We start from the raw sequence: 19,341 nt of genomic DNA, 5'->3' as shown, positions 1-19,341 counted from the left end.
TAGGCAGCAAGAGAGCGGTCATGACATAGATAATTAAGGCTCTAGGCACTGCAAGAACCAACATTGCGCGACCAGCAAGGGTTAGAAGCACCCCTCACCAACCCGCAAGAAGACGATAAGAAGAAATTTTTTAGGTCTTGTTTGTGAGTTGATAGAGGTAGGCCGAGGTAGGATTGAGGGAACGATGCGATCACGGATACAAAATAGTTGCAAGTTGAGATGTGAGTTCTGGGTCAACATGAATAGGAGCGAAAGTGTTTTGTGGGAATTAATCACCAATCCAATGGCTTTCGAGTATTCAAGATATATTATAGCATTTGAAGTTTGCTATAGTACAGTGGCCGCTACTTTTCTTTCAAAAGCCGACAAAAAAACATTGGAAAAAAAATCGCTACAGTTCCCCATCTAGAGAATCAGGCTTCTACAGTTTTTGCGAATGGACCGGCCCAGTGAGGGCACATAGCACCCTATAAGAGCTCCCAGGCAAATCCTATTACCCCTAAAAAAGGCAAATCCTATTCGGCGCTTGACGCGTCATTTTTTTATGGAAAATACTTCAAATCAGGTGGTTGGCGGTTGATTTTACTGGACCCGTCCGCCACACGCTAAGCCGTCGGATCGCCTAATTATGATTTCTGTTGGGCGTGCACTGGTCCCTGATTTCTCTTGCACACCTGTCCTTGTCCCACCTTTTGCACGTGAGTGGTCCCCATGGCCTATGGTATGATTCCTTTGTATGCTAGTGTACTTGCTGCCATGCACAATAAAATTTACTCCGTGCATCGCTACCTGGATAACGTGTGCTGCTTCCTCCATAGCAAGATGCAAGACTTGTTTTGGATGACAAGCCGGCAAGCCAGCTACGTGATGCTGCCACCACATCTGCAAGGACGGCGTCCCGCACGCCGCAAGCTGCTATAAGGTCGGACCACCGAGTGCTAAATGGTTAGCATGATATGCAACAAAGCCGGTTTCGCAACATGCATCACGCTGCAAAGGGGTTTCACAACATGGGTCATGCTGGAAAGAGACTTCGCAACATGTGTCACACTGCAAAGGGGTTTCACAACATGCGTCACGCTGGAAAGGTGTTTCGCAACATGCACCATTTTGCAAAGAGACTTCACAATATGTGTCACGCCGCAAAGGGGTTTCGCAACATGCGTCACGCTGGAAAGGTGTTTCGCAACATGCACCATTTTGCAAAGAGACTTCACAACACGTGTCATGCCGCAAAGGGGTTTCGCAACATGCGTCATGTTGCAAAGGGGTTCCGCAACGTGCATCATATTGCAAGGAGACTTCACAACATGCACCATGTTTCAAAAAGGGAGCCATGATGGGATGCTCGATGGCTTCATAACATGTGGTGTGTTGCAAAGGGGCTTGACAACATGTGTCGTCTTGCAATCCCGTGAGCTCATAGACCCATATCTCTGCAACAAGGATGATGTTTCAAAAACAAGCCTCTGCAACAATATTTTAGAAACATGCTTCTGCAACAACGCCAATGTTTCAGAAACACCGGTGACATTGCAAACACGCCTTTGCAAATGATGTTTCAGAAACTCGGCTCCGCAACAATGACGATGTCTCAGAAACGCCAATGACATTGCAATCTGGGCACATGTTGATCGCACATGATGGCTTGCCGCACCGTACGATCATGTTTAATCGGACGATAACACATGCGGATGATGTCCTGCACGCATCAGCCGATGGAATGCAAGTGTTTTCCTTTTGTGTGTGTTTCCATCTCTTTATTGGGAACAACTAATGAACTGAGGTAGCTACGTCCGTGCACTTCTTGCTCAAAATCTAAGGTAGTTGAGCAGCACATACACCGTAGGTTGGCTAAGCAGCATGAAAGGAACATGGTGTGGGCTACTAGCACAACAGTAGAGGGAGCGGTACATGGATTAGTACAAAAGGAAAAACAATCGCGGTCCACCAATACGTCAGCATGAAAGTGACATGTGCATGCAGTCCTTCACGGTTAAATCGAACGGTGGTCGAGCCGGCTGATCCCACGCGCGGATCAGCCGGTTGATGCCTAGCACTGCCCTTTTTTTATTTACTATTTTGTCAACCTGGCGCACACCCCCTCCATCCTAGGCTCGGCCCATTTTTTCCTTCTCGTTGGCATGTCCATTTCGATTGGGGAAGCTTCTAGATGCTTCCAATTCTATTTTCTTTTTTCCTTTTTTGGATTTTTCTTTTCCCTTTTTTCGTTTTTATTTTCTTTTTTTGTCAAGATTTTTTGAGAAGTTTGTAATCTAATTTTAAAATTCGTGGACTCTTTTTAAACAATGAACGTTTTTCAATGCGTAAACTTCTTACAAATTCATGAACCTTTTTTCAAAATCTTATAAGTTTTCCAAATTCGTGAATGTTTTCTGAATCAAAGAACTTTTTCCAGTTTGGTCACATGCGGTAATGGTCGTAGCAGATCCCAAGTGGTCTGCTCCTAAGCCCGGCTGGGTTAAGTTGTGTACTGATGGTTCATTTGCTGTTGATGGATCGGCCGCTGCCGGAATGGTGTTTAGAGACGACAAGGGAGCCATCATCTTCTCTTCTTGTAGGCAGTTATTTTCTTGCTGGGATGCACTTGAAGCTGAATTATGTGCATGCATGGAAAGTTTATCTTTCTCCATCCAGAGAAGTGAGTTATCAGTGCAGATCGACATGGATTCTATAATTGCAGTGAAATTAATCCAGGCTTCAGAGGTTGACAGATCGGTATATTCGTCCATCATCAAGGAGATTAGATATCTTATTACTCTACGTGAAAATTATATTACTCATGTAAGTCGTAGCCAAAATAAAGTTAGTAATAGGTTAGCTAAATTTGCTCGTATTGAGGGTAGAACCATGACTTGGTTAGGTTCTGGCCCTCCTGAGGCTTTGGAAGGAGCTGCGATTGATTGTAAGGACTTTGGTGGATGAGTAATACAAATTTCTACCCGCAAAAAAAGAACTTTTTCAAATTCATGCACATTTTGAAATCCATGATTTTGTTTTTCAAATTTATGAATTTTTTTCAAATCCATGATTTTTTTAAATAACCTTTCCGAATTTTTCAAAATAATTTTTTAAAAGTCAACATGCGTGGCTGGTCCGGCCCAGCGCACGCGCGTGAGCGCCGGTTTGCGTAGCTGGGGCCATAAGTTCCGATTAGGAGCTCTCGAGCTCCTTGACACTCATGCACACAAAGGAACTGCAGGTAACAGGATTTCAGTTTCACGTCTGAGTAATAGATTCCCTCCGCGAGGTGTTGCCAATGGGGCCATAAAATGCCGGCTTCCTCCTCGGAAGAACTGACAAACTCTTTGTATAGCCTAAAGAAAAGGCATTCCTCAAAAAAAAAAGACGAACTTTATTCAACTGACAAACTCTTTGTATAGCCTGGCAGTTAGTATAAGAGTGTGAAGCCTGGAAAATGAAAATCCAGAGACTCAAAGCGGTCCGTGCAGAAGCGAAATGCAGATGCAGTCAACGGATCATCCCTAAAAAAATGCAGTCAACGGATCTAGAGCCACGGCAGCATGGCTGCTCATGTTCGATGCTCCCCACCGGACAGACGCCAACCAGCCACCTAACAAAACCGCAACAAGCTTTGCGCCTCGCTCCAGAGCCCTGGATGGATTACACATGCACAGCTGCACGCAACACGATCACACAGATCTCCAAAGCTGGCATGGTAATCACAATCCACTGCTTGGGGCAACACAATACCAAGACTCGGAAACTTGGAATAAGCAGATGGGAGATTGGATTGGAACGACCAGCTGGTATTCGAAGATCCTTTGGACTTAGATGAAATGGACTAATAGAGACATTCCCACAGAGCAGCTAACTAGTCAGGATTCAGATTTGGTGTAGCATAGTTTGGATCAGTGATATCATGACCTGAGCAGGCATCCTTCACCTCGGAACTTCCCGTATTATTACAAACAGTCAAAGTTCACGTGGATGCTGCTTTCTGTCTTGGATACTGGTATTGGCGCAACCGGAGCAATTATCCGAGATGCGGCGGGCATGTTCATTGCGGCCTGCAGTGTTATGCTCCCTCGGGCAATTGACGCGACATCAGCGGAAGCAAAGACAATATCTTCTGAGGGCGAGCCCCGGACAATGTTGCAAATGACGATTACGGAGTAGTTAACTACTAGCATGCTTTACAGAATATATAAGCGACTACATCAAAGTTACTCCCTCCGTTCCGAATTACTTGTCACAGTTATGGATGTATCTAGATGTATTTTAGTTCCAGATACATTCATTTCTGCGACGAGTAATTTGGAACGGAGGGAGTAGAAATGATCAAAGTAATGAAGAAGCTGACATAGGAGAATGCCGCGTGAAACTGTGGATATCCATCCAGCAAGAAACTACGAGCTGCCATTGCCTAGCTAACCAGATGTCGCAGACAAAAGTATTTTTCAATGCCATCCTTCTATGAATCTATCCATGAAATAAAATGTCAACTATCATGAATAGCTTGTTCAAACAGAAATACACAGAAATTCCAACCGAGAAGCTGGACATGGAAGCAATAGAAGAACTTGCAAAAAAATACTCTCTCAACTGCTAAGAACAGCTGTACATATGTGGCTGTGCAGGGAGCATATACCTTTGATGAGCCATTGACTTGAGTTTTGAAACTACCAATAGAAGTTAGAGTACCAATGGTGCCTTCCATTGTGGAAAGTGGAAACAAATGGACAACTGCCTTGTAAGCAACACAATGTGGAGGCCACGTGCACCACCGCTGGACAGGACGCCCACCCAAAAATAAAGAACACCCACTGCACAGGATTCATGGCGAGACATAGGGAAATGCTATATTCAGTACATTTCTCTCCCTGGCAATCATACAAGGAAGCACATGGGACCATGCCACGGTTAACCTTCCATGATTGCCGGCTCCAGCTGGGTGCACATGGTTTCCAGGTAGTCTTGCTTCTACATTCCACTGGAGTGGACCATGGAGGCATGGACCAGAGCAGAGATAATCTAGTTCTAGACTTTACTACTTCTAGTCTGCTGCACCTTTAAAATGACTCCAGTTTCACAGGTGCACACTTTGCTCCTTTCCTTTTCCCTCCAAATTTTAGATCAATGATGAGGCTAGATAATCTGTACTGAGATTTTATTTTCTATGATCTCAGAGATGTGATCTTTTTTGAATCAGATACCTCATGGAATTACATTATGCAGCCGCGATTATATGGAGATGAGTACACACATCACTGTATTACCAAAATGGAGGCCACAATGCAGCTGCTCAGCAGCAGCACAAGCCATCCGGATTTTACCCTATCCAACTTTTCACAATCATATAATCTACAAATATTGAATATCATACCTATGGACAATTTAGCTATGGCTAGGCATCCAAAAATAAAACACAGGAATATAACAACAAAGCTCCTATTCTCCAGGTCAACCTGCTTATCCCTAAATCGCTCATACTCAGATCTGCACACAACAGCATGATTCACAAGGTTAGAATCGTATCAAGCAATATCATGCTTTCTTAATGTGCATGCAAATCCATGGAACTAAAGAATAACAATACAAACCTGAGTATGACATTATCCAGGACAAGTTGGTCTAACTGCGAGGAGGCAACTGACTTCCATGAAAGGATACTTTCAATATCTCTCGCCTGAAAACAGGAAATGCATAATAAGATAAGGTACAGAAATTAAGGGTAACAATAGCAGAAACAAAACACAAGTGCAGAAAGTTGCATACAAAGTCATTTTTGCTGCTCTGAAGCTCCTTCAACTCCAATTTTATCTTCTCCAAGAGCGCATCTTTGCTATCAATATCAGAATCGAAATCCTTAAAAATTTGTCCATATCTGCTGTTGAGTTCCTCTAGGTACCGCTCCAATACAGAAAAGCTCACATCAAGAGACTGGACTTTCTGCATCAGTATCTTGAGAACTGTATCTCCAGGAATTCTGCCAGCCTGAAGTGTCCTTGTCTCTACAATCTGATCATGAACACCATTCCTTGATGAATCTCCATTTGGCTTATCATCTTCTACCTCAAATTCATCTTCATCAAGGGGTTCCTGTGAGGAGTCTTTTCCACCACTAGGCTCCTTCAAAGGTGGTTGCTCAATTGGCTCCTTCGATTTGTCATCAGATTCAGCATTTCTATTCTCAACTGGAATCAAGTTCTCGAGCATCTTTTCCACAGCATCCATTCCGTACACCTCAAGCATACTCAGTGTACAATAGCTTGCAGAACCATAATGGCTTAGCAAATTGAACTTCAAGTACCTCGCCCACTTTGGCTCGGGAAATGTGAAACTCTGAGCATGCTTCGCATTTGCGACAGTGAATCTCCCAAGTGTTTCCCAGTTTTCTGTGGGATAAATAAGACTGCTCAGCATTTCAAATTCTTTTAAATTAGAAGAGTAATGCTCAAAATTTGCAATTGCAATGGTATCTACCAAGGTTTCTTCAGAAAGCTCTATGATGACATATTTTCCCTCCACGGAACAAGGATTGCGGAGATACTTATCCTTATCTTTGTCTAGAATGTTGGAAGCGCCTTTGGCCTCCTTGTTATAATCCAGAACCTTTGCCCCTTTAGCTGCCGAAGCATAATTGTACAACTGACCACTAGGTTCCCTTCGGTGAATCACATGGCCAGTTTGACTAGAGGCATCCTTTCCCCTTTCAGCAATTGCTCTCGTCTTAAATTCATCAAGACCCGGAGGAACAACTCGTGCCAACCTTGCTGGTTTGGGAACATCTTCAACATCCACCTTCTCCGCTGGATGAACTACAGAGGCGATGTTTGTCAGATGAGGACTCTCACCCTGACCTCCTGACTGCTCAATTTGATCATCATTTGTTTGAGCTTCTTCCGCACCCTGACCTACTGACAGGTCAATTTGATCATCCTTGGTCAGAGCACCTTCCTCACCCTGACCTTCTGACAGGTCAATTTTACCATCCTTGGTTACAGTTTGTTCTTCGCCCTGACCTTCTGACAGATCAATTTGATCATCCTTGGTTACAGCTTCCATGTCATCACTTCCAGCATCATCCTTGGAACACACTTCATCTTCCTGCAGAACTGTCTCTTCTGAAAGCAAGACACTTTCATCAAGTTTAACACATGTGTCACCAGACACCGCCAAATTCTCCTCGTGCTCCTGGTGTACAACATCAGGACCAACAGAACCTTCATTCATTGTAGGCCCAGGCCCAGCAATGGGAATGGCAACAATCGGGTCTCCACCATCTGCAGAAATCAGACGAAGAAAATGTGATCTCAGTCAACACGGAACCAAGTTTATTTAAAAACTGATGACAGGAGCGTTCAGTAAATCTCGGACACAGAACACAAACGTGGAAATTTCGGCAACGCATCTAACAACCAGCAACCTGTTCGGTGATCAGAGAGAGCGCAACAACCGCATACGGATTATTACGGATCTAAGCCTAACGGGGGTTCGATCGCGCCTGCACGGCACCACCGACAGCCACGGACAATCCACCAAACACCTACCGATCGCCGCACCACGCAACCACCGCGCAGCACGGCACAGGATTCATTCATCATCAAGGCGAGCGGAACTTCAGAGTTTCAGGGACGGAGGAGAGAAGAAGGCCCGGACCGTGCGTACCGCGTTGACCGTCGCCGTGGCCGACGAGCGAGTTGAGGATGAGGAGCGCGGCCCAGGACGCGACGACGAGCGAGGCGGAGAAGCCGTACAGCCGCCGCCGCCTCATCCCGGCGGCCGCGCCCGCGCCCTGCTCGTGCGCCTTGGCCGCCGCCTTCCTCTTCATGAGGTCTCTCCGCGACTTCTGCATTTCTCCCCGCCTCGCATCTGCGCGCCCCGCGGCACCCTTGGTCCGGCGCGGGGAAGCGAGGGCGACGAACGGAATCCGAGCCGGGGGGAGGGAGGGGGGAGGGGAGGGGAGGGGAGGCGCGCGCGCGCTCAGAACCGCGGCCGCGGGTCGGCGCGGGCGGGGGACGGGGCCGGGCGGCGGTGGGGCGAGCTGCGGGGGAGGGTGGGGGCTGCCTTTTGAAACGGCCGGAGCTCCATCGGGGGGAGGGATGGAAGGCAGGTGGAGAGGGGGGAGGGGGAGGGGGAGGAGGAGGAGGTGGAGGCCAGGGAGGCGCCCCTGGGTTTTGTATCGCGAGATCTCCTTGTCGGCTTACAGCGTTTGGCACGGCGATTCATGCCGCGTCGACATGTCCAGCCTGTTCGCCTCGCGATGAGGTGGCCCTTTTGTTCCCTTGCGACGTGGAACGGCAGAAACCCCGCTGCCTGCCGTTGTCACCGTCAGAACTCAAAAGGTTCGGTTTCAAACTGCGAAATTCCTAAATCAGGGAGAAATCACGGGGTAGAAAGCCATGCTTCCATGCGGGAAATGTGGGGAAACGGCCAAATTTTACGGGTCAATGATAATGATTTGTAGTGTCCATTGCAACAGTTTCATGTCGACCACCCTATAGGATTATTATTAGCAAGTACTGTCCTTTTTTTTCATGCCGACCATACTGAACAAACATCGTTAAAAGTCTGAAATAAATTTAAAAAAATATATACATCAATGAGAACTTGCATTCTTGTGAGCTGGTTTCACCGGAAAGTACCTAATCATCCGAGGGCTTAGTGTCAGGCCTAAATGATAATGTCTTTCATTGTCCATTGCGACACTTGTACTATTTCCATGCCGACCACCCTGAAAGGAGCATTATTTTTTTCTCAAACAAGATTATCATCAACCACTCTGTACTCTACGGGTGGTTGGCTTCAGGATTGCCGATGAGGCATGGCGCGTCATTAGTGCTAGGTATACTTGTACTAGTATAGTGTCATCGCCTTGTCGACATGCAGCTGGACGGTACGACGTCAACCGAAACGTGACGTGGCCGACATACACGTCACAGTTTGGTTCGGCCGGTACTCTCGCGTGCACGACACGCGCGCCGGCCAATCGCAGGCTTCCGCGTGGCCCTGCCACGTAGTCCACATACCCCGGTGTCTACCGCGTATCCGTCTCTTCCTCTTCGGCTGTCGACTCGCCTTTCCTCGTCGGTCTTGGAGTCGGAGACCGAGCCGATTCCCGAATCTCGAGGCGGCGCCAGACAAATAGCCACCGCCCAACGGCCCAGGTGCGAACCGGCCCGACTAGAGAGACCCTGCGTCCTCCTTCCTGCGCCGCAATTCGCCCGAGCGACTTCGCGCGACTCCTTTCGCTCCCTCCTCCTCCTCCGGATTGCGGCGCGACGGCGGCCGTGAGCGCGACGGCGGCCGTGAGCGCGCGGTGCTCCTCCTCCTCCTCCTCCACGCCCTCGCGCCCAGATCCGGCCCCCAATGGCGAGGAACCCGGCCTGCAGCGTCTACGTAGGTGAGCCCCCTTCGCGTCGCGCTCCCCTCCTGCGGTCCTGCCCGCGTAACCGCCGCGTCCCGTTTGGTTCGGATTGAATTAGATGCGTGCCCTAATTTCTAGGGGTTTGGTCGATGTGCGTCTCGGTGGTCGATTGATTAGTCGCGCTAGGGTTATAGTGCGTGCGGGGAGAAGTGTAGATTAGAACGGTGCAATTGCGATTCATCCCCTTTTGCGCTTTCAGGCTTGTTTAGTGCCTGCTATGTCTGAAGTATCACAATGTTATCCTGGTGCCACCGGTTGGTATTAGTAAAACAATTCTTCTGTGAGGGTGTTATCTGTTGTTGTACTTGTGGTTGTCGTTTGTTACATGTCAGCATGCGATGGTTATATAGTTCTAATTTGCCGGCCAAATGATTCCTGGTGAGCCATGACACTGCCATCTGTAGGTCGAGTTGCTAGTTATGTTGGTTGATAAAAAAAAACAGTAAACAACCTCGAAGGTTTGTTTCATGTTGCTGCAGTGTGCTCTGCAGGCATTGCAGTATAATTATCCTTAATGGTTGTGTTTTGGACAAAGAGCATTTCGAGTTTTGCACATGTTTTTGGGGAATTACCTGACATGGAGACAAATTGACTCTTGCATTACCTGGAATAATAATCGCATAGCTGGGTCTGTTTGGGTAGCGCTCTTTTATCACTGTCTAGTTTTCTCGGTCACTTTCATAGGTTGTTACACTGTTGTTACACTCTGTTTGCTGTTCTGAGGCATCACTGATTCACTGTATGCATATCGTGTTCTCTCTGGGCAATCCTAGTGTTCGGTCCTTTTTCTATGATTTATGTAACATCCCTGTACACATCTTACTACAGTCTGTTGTATTACTTAAGCAATGTTTTGTGTTGTATTAATTCTATGACCTGTTTTTCTCAACAGGCAACTTGGATGAGAAGGTCCCTGAAAGAGTCTTGTATGAGATTCTTATTCAGGCCGGTCATGTAGTAGACCTACACATACCATGTGACAAAGAAACTGGGCGTCCCAAAGGTTTTGCTTTTGCTGAGTATGAGACAGAGGCAGTTGCTCAGTATGCTGTTAGACTTTTTTCAGGACTTGTTAGGCTTAATGGTAAAACACTTAAATTTGCGGTATGTTTCTTCTTTTGTAATCTTCAATATAGATATGCTACATCTGTACGATCATTACCTTGCAAATTAACACTGGTTACAAATTGCAACTTGATTGGAACACACTAATTGTTGCCCTTACTTCTTATAACCGTGTATACATATGTGTGTTCTGTATTAATATAAGCAAGGTCTAATCCCTAAATTCGTATCAATTTTGACAGCTTTCCGGACAAGACAAGCCGTCATCAAATGGCAATAATCCAGTAATGCCTAAACTCAACCCTATACCATTACCAAAGCAGCCTCAGTTTGTGCATTCTAGTGATACACTTGTGTCGCATAAACCAGCATTTCCGGTGGTAAATGGTGGGATTCCACATAATGGTTTTTCACAAGGCTATCATCCTTACAATGTTCACCCTCAAGGTGAGGCTATTTCCTAGGTCTGTTTATACATATTCCAGGATACATGACTTGATCTCATTGTGTTCTATTGTTTTCTCCTTTCACCAGCATTACCACCTCGACCCGTGCATGGGCACCGAGAGTTTGTCCATGGTACGTATGGTTACAACAGTCATGTATATGGTTCTGTTCTGAATGCTAGCTATGGAGGTTATGTTGTGAATGCTGTTGGTCATGGAGCTATGAGGCAACCAATTATTTACCCATCCTACTAGGCAGTAGGCACCAAAGAGTGGGAGCGGGTATACAAAGTATGCAGGTTAAATGTAGCTTCTTAGTTCCTTGAATTCTCAGTAGCATCTTGTTTGTAACCTTGCACTTCATTTCCATGCATGTATATAGGGCTGGTATATCCGTTTTATCAACAGTAAGTTGGCAACAGAAGGCTCTGCCCAGTACATTGTACACCCTTTGTACTTGTCTAGAAGATAGCCTGCTAGATCTGTTCTCTTCCTTGGAAAATAAAGAAATGCAATAGCGGGGGCTGTTGCACCCCTGCTGACTCACGTATTAATGATCATATGCGTGGATGATTTGAGTTATTCCTAAAGTGCCTTGCTATGTACTCGAATGATCATTGCTGTTACTTACCCAGCAGATGTTGATGTCTCGGCTCCGAGGCCCCATATAATCATAAGTTCAAGTAAACTGTCCTATGTTTGTGTCCCTGCCTATCATCACAGAATTTAACCTCCATCAGGGACAACTAAATTTCTGGAATGCAATAGCACCTTGTTGTATTACTTGGCTCTATAGCTTTGTTGTTTGTGATTTCTGTGCTTAGGTGTCATTGCTTGGCTGGTATATCCGTTTTATCGACGGTAAATTGGCAACTGAAGGCTCTGCCCAGTACATCTCCTTCCTTTTCTTTAATCCCTGTCTAACAGATAGCTTGGTAGATCTTTTCTTTTCCTGGGAATCAAAGAAATGCAACATTGCTGGCCGTTTTCATGGCCTCTGGCTCGCGGATTAATGATCATATCAATGGATGATTTGAGTTATTATTCTTAAAGCTCCTTGTTGTGCACTCGAATGATCATTGCTCTTGCCCAGATTTCTCAGCTCTGGAGCCACGTATAATTATGAAGTCAAGTAACTTCCTGTGTTTGTGGCCCTGCTTATCAACACAGTTGAATCCCCATCATGGACAACTAAGTTTCTGGAATGTAGGCTTACCCACCAACCCTATATTGTTATTGTATTATACTCCCTCCGTTCCAAATTACTCGTCGTGGTTTTAGTTCAAATTGAACTAAAACCACAACGAGTAATTTGAAACGGAGGGAGTATATACTTGGCTCAATAGCTTCGTTGTTTTGTGATTTCTGTGCTAAGGTGTCATTGCTGGTTTTTGTCTTTTAGCCTAGAAACTTTGCTGTTAGGTGAAGGATAAAATATGTTGCGTGGTGTGTTGACAAGTTTGTTCTTTTTCCTACTAGTGATGTTCCACCTATCCTCTTATGTGTAATACTACTAACAGGTGACTTGTTCAGATTTGTCACTGTCCAGACCACCTAAAAACTAGCCTCTATGTTACTCTTGTGAAAGCACTAAATTTGACTCGTGAACGTTTTGACTCACCTAACCCCAAAGTATCTTATCATCGGACGAAAATTCTACAGCAAAAATACTTTTCTTCTCAAATCGCAACAGCAGACCCCTTAAAGCCTTCTCCAAGGCCGAAAACCACACTTGAAGGCATGCATCATTTTGCATCAAGATGGCGCGCTTCTCATTGCTTCCCTCCTCAAGTAAGTTAACTCTAATGCTCTACGTCTAGGGCTTCTTTCCTTGTCTGCTTGTTTATCCTTTAGCCACAACCGCCGTACAAGGCACATATCCTCTCTGCCTTTTCTGCTGCAGCTCCAACATTATATGAAAACCGAAATCATCTCTGCATAAAGACTGCTACTGCAGCAGCTTTACTCTGCGCCGTTTGTCTCCAAAACTTTTGCATCTCTCATCTGTGATACCAGCACATGTTGGTTTGAAGCTGCCCCTTGGCATTCCAAGGTCACAACCTCCACAGCCAGCCACGTACATGTAGTCTCTCCTCGACGCAAATCTTCCGAGTTTGCATGATCTCTCGCCGATCAAACCCGAGCGGCTTCGTCGTCTCAAGACTGGAGGCCATGAAGGAGGCCGCCGCCGGCGCCAGCGAAGGTGACGGCCTGGAGTCCAGCGTCTTCTTCTGCGTGGCCGTGACGTCCAGGGGCAAGGACAGGCTATCGTACTTCCGCTCCAGCGAGGTTGGCGAGGACGCGGAGGCGTCCCGTGCGCTGGCGGCGCTCTGCCTCGACCACGCGCCGGAGCACCACCAATGGCACCACCACACCTACGACGGCAGGCGCACGTTCGCGGTCCTTGCAGCTGACGACGGCCGCACGTACCTCGCCGTCGCGGAGCCCACGCCGGGCAGCACCGAGGTCGTCCGCTTCCTGGAGCGCGTCCGTGACACGTGCGGTTCCGCGCCGAGGAGGAGGCTGCGCGACGAAGCAGTGTCCGGCCTCGTGCGGCAGTTCGTGCAGACGCTGCAGGCCGGGACGAGCTCCTCCGCGGCTGCAAACTCGGTGATGCTCCCCGGCGACGGTTCATGGAGCGAGCACACGTCCGACAAGGACGTGGAGGCGCTGCCGGAGGAAGGCGCGCCACGCAGGCGGCCAGCACGGCCCTCCTGGAGGCGCACGTGGTGGCGGCGCCACGCCATGGCCGTGATCGGCGTGGACGTGGTGCTGTGCCTGGTGCTGTTCGGCGTGTGGATGGCGGTGTGCCATGGGTTCAGCTGCGTGCAGCGATGAAGCACATCATCTGAGATCGTGATTACGTGCATGTGCATACCGTCCACGAAGGCTTCTACGTCGTCTTTCTTATTGTACTTCACCAGCTAGCTAGCGACTAGCTAGATCCATCTAGGGAAGAAACTAAGCTCCGAGCTTAGCTTGTTGCTGCTCGACGATTAATTTAATTACCTCATGCTGAGAAACATATCGAGATATCTCATGCTTCGTTCATCGTCATGTGTAAAATCGTGGAAGTGGTCATCTTCATGTCCAAATAACAAATGGCAGAAGATTGTTGTGAATTGTCAGCTCATCTTTGGAACGATGCCGTGTCTTTCAGCGGGTCGCGGCATCTGTCGGCATGCAGCCGGCCTGTCACAAGTTTGTGCTATGCTACCGAAATTTGTTCAGGACTTTCAGGTGCACCAGAAAACAGTGCTCAATAGCGTACTGCTGCAGCTGTTCAAGTCCTCGGGAGGCAGCTTTCAAGCATCTGGCTCTGCTGCTTACGCACGTCTGCAGACGGCAACTCCATGAAATCTCTCTTGTCATGACAATGGCGCGATGCTTGTGATAATCCAGTAGAGAACAGCGTGAATTGCTTTTTTTTTTTGCTGAGGTATTTAGGGTGATTGTGTACTTTGTTTTTTGGGCCAGTGCTAGCCGCAAAGTACACAATGCAATGTATTTGGGCCATTTGCAGACCCATTGGGCCCAGGTACCGATAGTATCCGGCATGCGAGTCTATGGAGCGATTATACATGAAATAGCAGAACATAGGTCAAATTTTCATACTTGTAATATTGGTCATGAGTTTAGGAGCTTGAATGTCGAGGCTTACAAGCTTGCGAAGCATGCTTTATCCCTACCAGCTGGCCGGCATGTTTGGCTAGGTCAGCCGGATGGACTCTCTTTCATCCGTGTAAACATTGTGACGGAGTAATAAAAGCTTCGAAGTTTGTCTAAAAAAATGCGAGTTGTTGGCCTGGGGTAGTTGACGAATGATTCCAAAGAAAAAGGTAGTAGTTGATGAATGGCAATCAATCGAGACCGCCTACGAAAAAATAACTGACCCCTTTTTTACATAAACAATGCAAAAGAAAAAATAACCCTACCAACCTATGACTTTGACGGAAGATCTGCGTCAACTTTGTTGCTGTACCAGTACGAGCATCTCCTTTCCTCCAAAAAGAAACAATAAAAAAGTTAGAAAATGCGGCAACTTTCGCAGCTCGTTGCTGTCGAATTTGAACGAAACATATTTTTAAGAGAGAAGATCAGAATCTGAATTAAACGGGGCCATTCTAGGTGGGATTGAGCTGTGGCTTCTCTTGGGTAATCGGTGCATGGGTCCGGTGCTGGGAAACTAGGAACCCAAGGGCCTCATTTGGTTTGAAGGATTTTCATAAGAAAAACATAAAAACAAGAATCCCAGAGAAAAAATTCCTATAGATGCATTCGGTTTGTAGGAAATGCGTATAGGAATTTCATAGGAATACTATTCATTTCCTATGTTTTTGAAGAAAACTACACATTCACTTCAAGCTCATTTTACGCGTAGGAATGTGGCAAGTGAATTCATTAGGATGCCATCCTATCAAATTCCTATACTACTCATAATTCTTACGTTTTGGTTTCGTTCAAACCGAACGAGCCCTAGAATGAATAATCTTGCTGGGACATGGCGATCATATCAAGGTTAAGCAACTTGCTACTACCTAATGGACTTGTTCACCGCATACCTGGTGCTGCACCGGCTGGGATGCCAAGTAAAATCTTGCATTTGAAATGGGAAACTACATCAAGTACCCCCGCTGACACTGAGCAAGGCAAAGCTCCCTCTCTCTGGTAAAGAGCGGGCACGCCAACCCTTTGCCCGGCCATGGATCACGTGCAGTCATGATGATGATGGCCATCAAAACCAACAGTCGCGCTCGGTCACGAAGCTGCAGGCTGCCGGATGCGGCAGCGTGCGTCATGAATCGCTTTGCTACGCGTCAGAATAACGGTCTCGGGTCTCCTCCCCCAGATCTGTTGCCGTGGACTGTACCTGCTGGACTGGGCGCTAGCTGTGACTGCGACCGTCAGTATTCTATTGCTGGATCCATGGCGCTGTGTCGCTCAAGCTTTCCGCTGCCATGTTCTTCTCCTGCAACCTGCCGGTGGTGGTGGCGGTGGCGGTGGTGCGTCCGGTGATAGTGCTAGCTGTCGCCTCCCCCTCCGGTCAAACAAGCCTGGATCCCTCCCCATCCTTACAGTTGGAACCAGCTGCCACCGACTATTTTATACCGATGCCAGGCCCAGCCCCAGAGCGAGGTGAAAGCGCCGGAGGTTGTGTGTGAGAATGTTTGGTCTGGAACTGCAAAGCGGGCGGGACGGTTGATTGCTGGTAACACGGACGGTGGCCATGTTTCTCGGTTTCATTCAGATGATGCAAGAGTCTGGCTAAGAGTAAGGAGATCGTGCATGGTTAGGCTGGACGGATCATGCACGGCGTGGAGACGGAATCGTCAATTATGGATCCACGTCGTTGTCCTTGTGGACGCGCCCAGTTGCCTATATCTGTAGATTCTCGCCGTACGCTGTCCTCTAGCATAAAACGGGAACTGAACGAGGCGTCTTGTGCGCCGGCGTGGGAATCAATCAGAGCGAGATTACGGAACGGAAATACTGGTCACACCAGGGTGTAAACCCAGTCGGCATGTGAACGTGATCAGCTGGTAGTACTTGACTAATCAACAGTGTTAAGAATAGAATAGTTGCTTATTGATTAAGCTAATTAGGATTAAGTTAATTGTTAGATAGGTTGTTTGGTTCTCAAGTAATCATGTACTTCCTTGGCTCTCAAGGCAACTATGTAATTCCTTGGCTCTCAAATAACTATGTGTTTACTTGACCGCCAAACACCATGTGTACTTCCGCCTGGGTATAAATAGTCCACTTTTATCATCAATAAAGACTGATGGATTATCATTTGCTCCTCTCTCTCGTTTTACTTTCACACGTTATCAGCACTTTGCACTAACCGAGAGCGATTAGGCCAACGACAGGAAAAGACGGGCAGCGCAGCGGCGCTCGCGCATCTAGGCATCGCGCAACTCTCGGCCGTGGGCTGCACCGGCGCTATCCGGCGTTTTTGCGGTGAAGCAGCAAACCCCAACGCGGATGGCGACATCAGTCGCGGTGGCGCTCGCGTCTGCCGTTTGCGCCTGTACGCGCAGCGTCGACTCGCATCCTCGCGACCTCGAACTCAAGGCGTGGCCCTCGATGGCGCTCGGCGAGACATCGGCAGAGAAAAAGACGAACAAATAGAAAGAAGGAACATGAGAATTGGCACCCACGATCGATGGATTGAAAATCCAAACCAAGAAACGGAAGCACCCACATGGTATTTCTTTAGTTCGTCATGTTCATACCTCTAAATTACTTTGGACGCGGAACTGCGCGCTTGTTCATATAGTGCAACGGTCCAAGCAGCCATGGCCTTCGGCCTCGACATGGATGCGCTTCCACGCGTGATGGGCGGCTCCCCCGGAGCGACCAGCCATGACGCGGTTCCTCTCCTGTACCAGGCTGCGGCGCGAAGAGCTTCTACCGGCAAGGCGGCACCCTCCGGCCGGCGATGCCTCCAGGCGCGGTCGCGGAGGCCGTCAATGTCCGGCTCGCCGTAGGCGGCGTGCCGTCGTTCTGCAATCGGCGGCGACGGCTGGGTGAATCCCTAGCCGCACAGGAGAATTGGGGATTCTTATCCTCTTCGCTATTGTTTGATTAAGTCCTCAGACTTTATCTTGACTACGTATAAGTCCCTGTAAATTATGATACGGCCCTCAGGCTTACTATTTTCAGGATTTTAAACTTCAGGTTACTATTATTCACTTTTTAAGTCTCGGTTTTTTCAACACACGTTCAGACTAGACCATAGGTCCTATCCAAATGACATAAAAAATAATTATACATCAATTTGCATCATGTAAAGATACCTTTTGAAGCTCACATTTCTTCACATATTACATGAATGTGTATAATTTTGTATTTACATGTATTACCTCAGTAATACTATTGCAAAAAGAATATTTTGCTTATATCAAAGATCTTATTCCTACGGAATTTAAGACATCATCTATGTTTTTACCCCTAGCATACATGCGATTTGTGACAACAACTACGATTTTGCAATAGAAATCAATTTTCTTGCAAATCTGAATGAAATTCTAATAAGAATTACAAATTGTCATACTTAATATGACAAGCTCAAAGTTTATTTGTGAATCACAAGATAATGATGACATCTACTGCACAATTGCAGATTATTCATCAATACTGTGAGGTCTACGTCTTGTCATTTTAACAAGATGACTACCTTCAATGTGCTCTTCCAAATATATTAATGTAACTACCCAAAATTTATTCGAGAATCACAAGGTATTGGTGGCATCTACTGTGAACTTTTGCAGATTATCCACTACTATTGTGAGGTCTGCATCATGTCATCCTGACATATGACTACCTTCAAAGTGATTTTCTTAAATATAGCATAGCATAAGGTAATAGAGATATGAACATCTATTGGCAAAAGTCAGATTATGTTTTCTATTACTGTGAGATCTACACCATATTGGTCATATTGGTGATTATCTTCAAAGTGTTATCCTATATAAATTGAGGTCTGCACATATGGTTAAAAAGCATCACATATGGTTAAAAAGCATCAGCTATTCCAAGATTTGCTCTTCTGGAGCAATTGTTGTTGTTCACTAAAATGATTTACTATCATAGTAAATTCATGTATGATCATTAGATATTGCATGTATTATCTACCAAATATCAGTTATCCAAGCCTCATTCTGCTTGAATAAGTCTTAGAGAATTACGCAAATATATGCATACCCCGATAATTACCTTCTATTACATTGGTTAAATACATGGCAGTTGAGCCTATGATATGTCATTATTTCTAATAGTAGTGTCGCCCATCAATCAAGATGGATACCATAATTTATAGCAACAAATAAGTGTCTCAACACTGTTTCAAGGTCCACATCTTATTGTGGTTATACTGTCATAGTGACTAACCAATGATAAACATGAAAAGTTTGTGTGTTTTGGCAGTGACTCCGAAGTCACATATTTTCTCAAGAGTGAAGTCCAAAACATTAGCAATGATTTCATCACATGTGTTGTATTGAAGGATACACTTAGGTTCACCAAGGATCAGCTTGGCCATATGATTGTTCTCAAACAAATCATTTTATCCATAGATATTAAATAAAATAAATGCATGAGTATTTTCATGTAACGCATGCTTGACATTTCCAAATGCAACAAATTCATGATTAGGTGGGAGTATTTATTTTAAGATGATTCATGACATCAATCATTCCACGTGTGGCATTGCTGCCACCATAACCCCACGTTGGAAAAATGACATGGCTATTCTAGCCAAATATGTACATATGCATTTTATATGTCATAAACATCACATAGTTCTCAAACTAAGTACATAATGGATGAATATTTATTCATCTCAAATATTTTCCTTTAGAGAAAAATGTTACTATGAGCACACAACAGATGATCACCCATTTGTCTACCACTGCT

General features: G+C 46.2%; 3 protein-coding genes and 1 long non-coding RNA gene across 5 annotated transcripts; 3 read left to right on the top strand and 1 right to left on the bottom strand.

Moving 5' to 3' along the window:
• Window positions 1–5,135: 5,135 nt before the first annotated feature.
• LOC125545467 (SUN domain-containing protein 3) lies at window positions 5,136–8,022 on the bottom strand. 2 transcript variants are annotated; one of them, XM_048709412.2, is made up of 4 exons: window positions 7,645–8,022; window positions 5,761–7,268; window positions 5,586–5,671; window positions 5,136–5,481 (listed from the first exon to the last, which is right to left on the bottom strand). In XM_048709412.2, the coding sequence occupies exons 1-4, from the start codon at window positions 7,838–7,840 to the stop codon at window positions 5,250–5,252; spliced, it is 2,022 nt and encodes a 673-aa protein (XP_048565369.1). In that variant the 5' UTR covers window positions 7,841–8,022; the 3' UTR covers window positions 5,136–5,249. The 2 variants fall into 2 exon arrangements, with proteins under 2 accessions (XP_048565369.1, XP_048565371.1); XM_048709414.2 differs by having other exon boundaries at window positions 7,654–8,018.
• A 1,046-nt stretch (window positions 8,023–9,068) lies between these two features.
• LOC125545466 (uncharacterized) lies at window positions 9,069–11,469 on the top strand. The gene is made up of 4 exons (XM_048709411.2): window positions 9,069–9,388; window positions 10,305–10,516; window positions 10,720–10,924; window positions 11,012–11,469. Exons 1-4 carry the CDS (start codon window positions 9,355–9,357, stop codon window positions 11,176–11,178), a joined length of 618 nt encoding a protein of 205 aa, XP_048565368.2. The 5' UTR covers window positions 9,069–9,354; the 3' UTR covers window positions 11,179–11,469.
• Window positions 11,470–11,610: 141 nt separating this feature from the next.
• On the top strand, window positions 11,611–14,047 carry LOC125545465 (phytolongin Phyl1.2-like). The gene is made up of 2 exons (XM_048709410.2): window positions 11,611–12,714; window positions 12,827–14,047. Exon 2 carries the CDS (start codon window positions 13,042–13,044, stop codon window positions 13,759–13,761), a length of 720 nt encoding a protein of 239 aa, XP_048565367.2. The 5' UTR covers window positions 11,611–12,714; window positions 12,827–13,041; the 3' UTR covers window positions 13,762–14,047.
• Window positions 14,048–14,931: 884 nt separating this feature from the next.
• On the top strand, window positions 14,932–17,693 carry LOC147980828 (uncharacterized). Its single transcript, XR_015598690.1, has 2 exons — window positions 14,932–17,131; window positions 17,221–17,693. It is a non-coding gene; the product is annotated as an uncharacterized LOC147980828 (long non-coding RNA).
• Window positions 17,694–19,341: the final 1,648 nt, after the last annotated feature.

This window comes from Triticum urartu, chromosome 3A (genome assembly GCF_056163025.1).
Source record: "Triticum urartu cultivar PI428250 chromosome 3A, HENAU_Tu73, whole genome shotgun sequence".
NCBI classification, from domain to species: Eukaryota; Viridiplantae; Streptophyta; class Magnoliopsida; order Poales; family Poaceae; genus Triticum; species Triticum urartu.
Note: the sequence above shows the minus strand (reverse complement) of the source record. Positions and strands in the feature narration are given on the sequence as shown.

Bases quoted from the DNA above. Each gene is read 5' to 3' on its own strand.
- LOC125545467 (XM_048709412.2), bottom strand. From the start codon at position 7,840: ATGCAGAAGTCGCGGAGAGACCTCATGAAGAGGAAGGCGGCGGCCAAG. The intron at 7,269-7,644 runs GTCCGGGCCTTC...TGATTTCTGCAG, and splicing joins CGGTCAACGCGGTACGCACG to ATGGTGGAGACCCGATTGTT. The intron at 5,482-5,585 runs GTTTGTATTGTT...TGTTGTGTGCAG, and splicing joins CTGGATAATGTCATACTCAG to ATCTGAGTATGAGCGATTTA.
- LOC125545466 (XM_048709411.2), top strand. From the start codon at position 9,355: ATGGCGAGGAACCCGGCCTGCAGCGTCTACGTAG. The intron at 9,389-10,304 runs GTGAGCCCCCTT...TTTTCTCAACAG, and splicing joins GGCCTGCAGCGTCTACGTAG to GCAACTTGGATGAGAAGGTC. The intron at 10,517-10,719 runs GTATGTTTCTTC...CAATTTTGACAG, and splicing joins GTAAAACACTTAAATTTGCG to CTTTCCGGACAAGACAAGCC.
- LOC125545465 (XM_048709410.2), top strand. From the start codon at position 13,042: ATGATCTCTCGCCGATCAAACCCGAGCGGCTTCGTCGTCTCAAGACTG.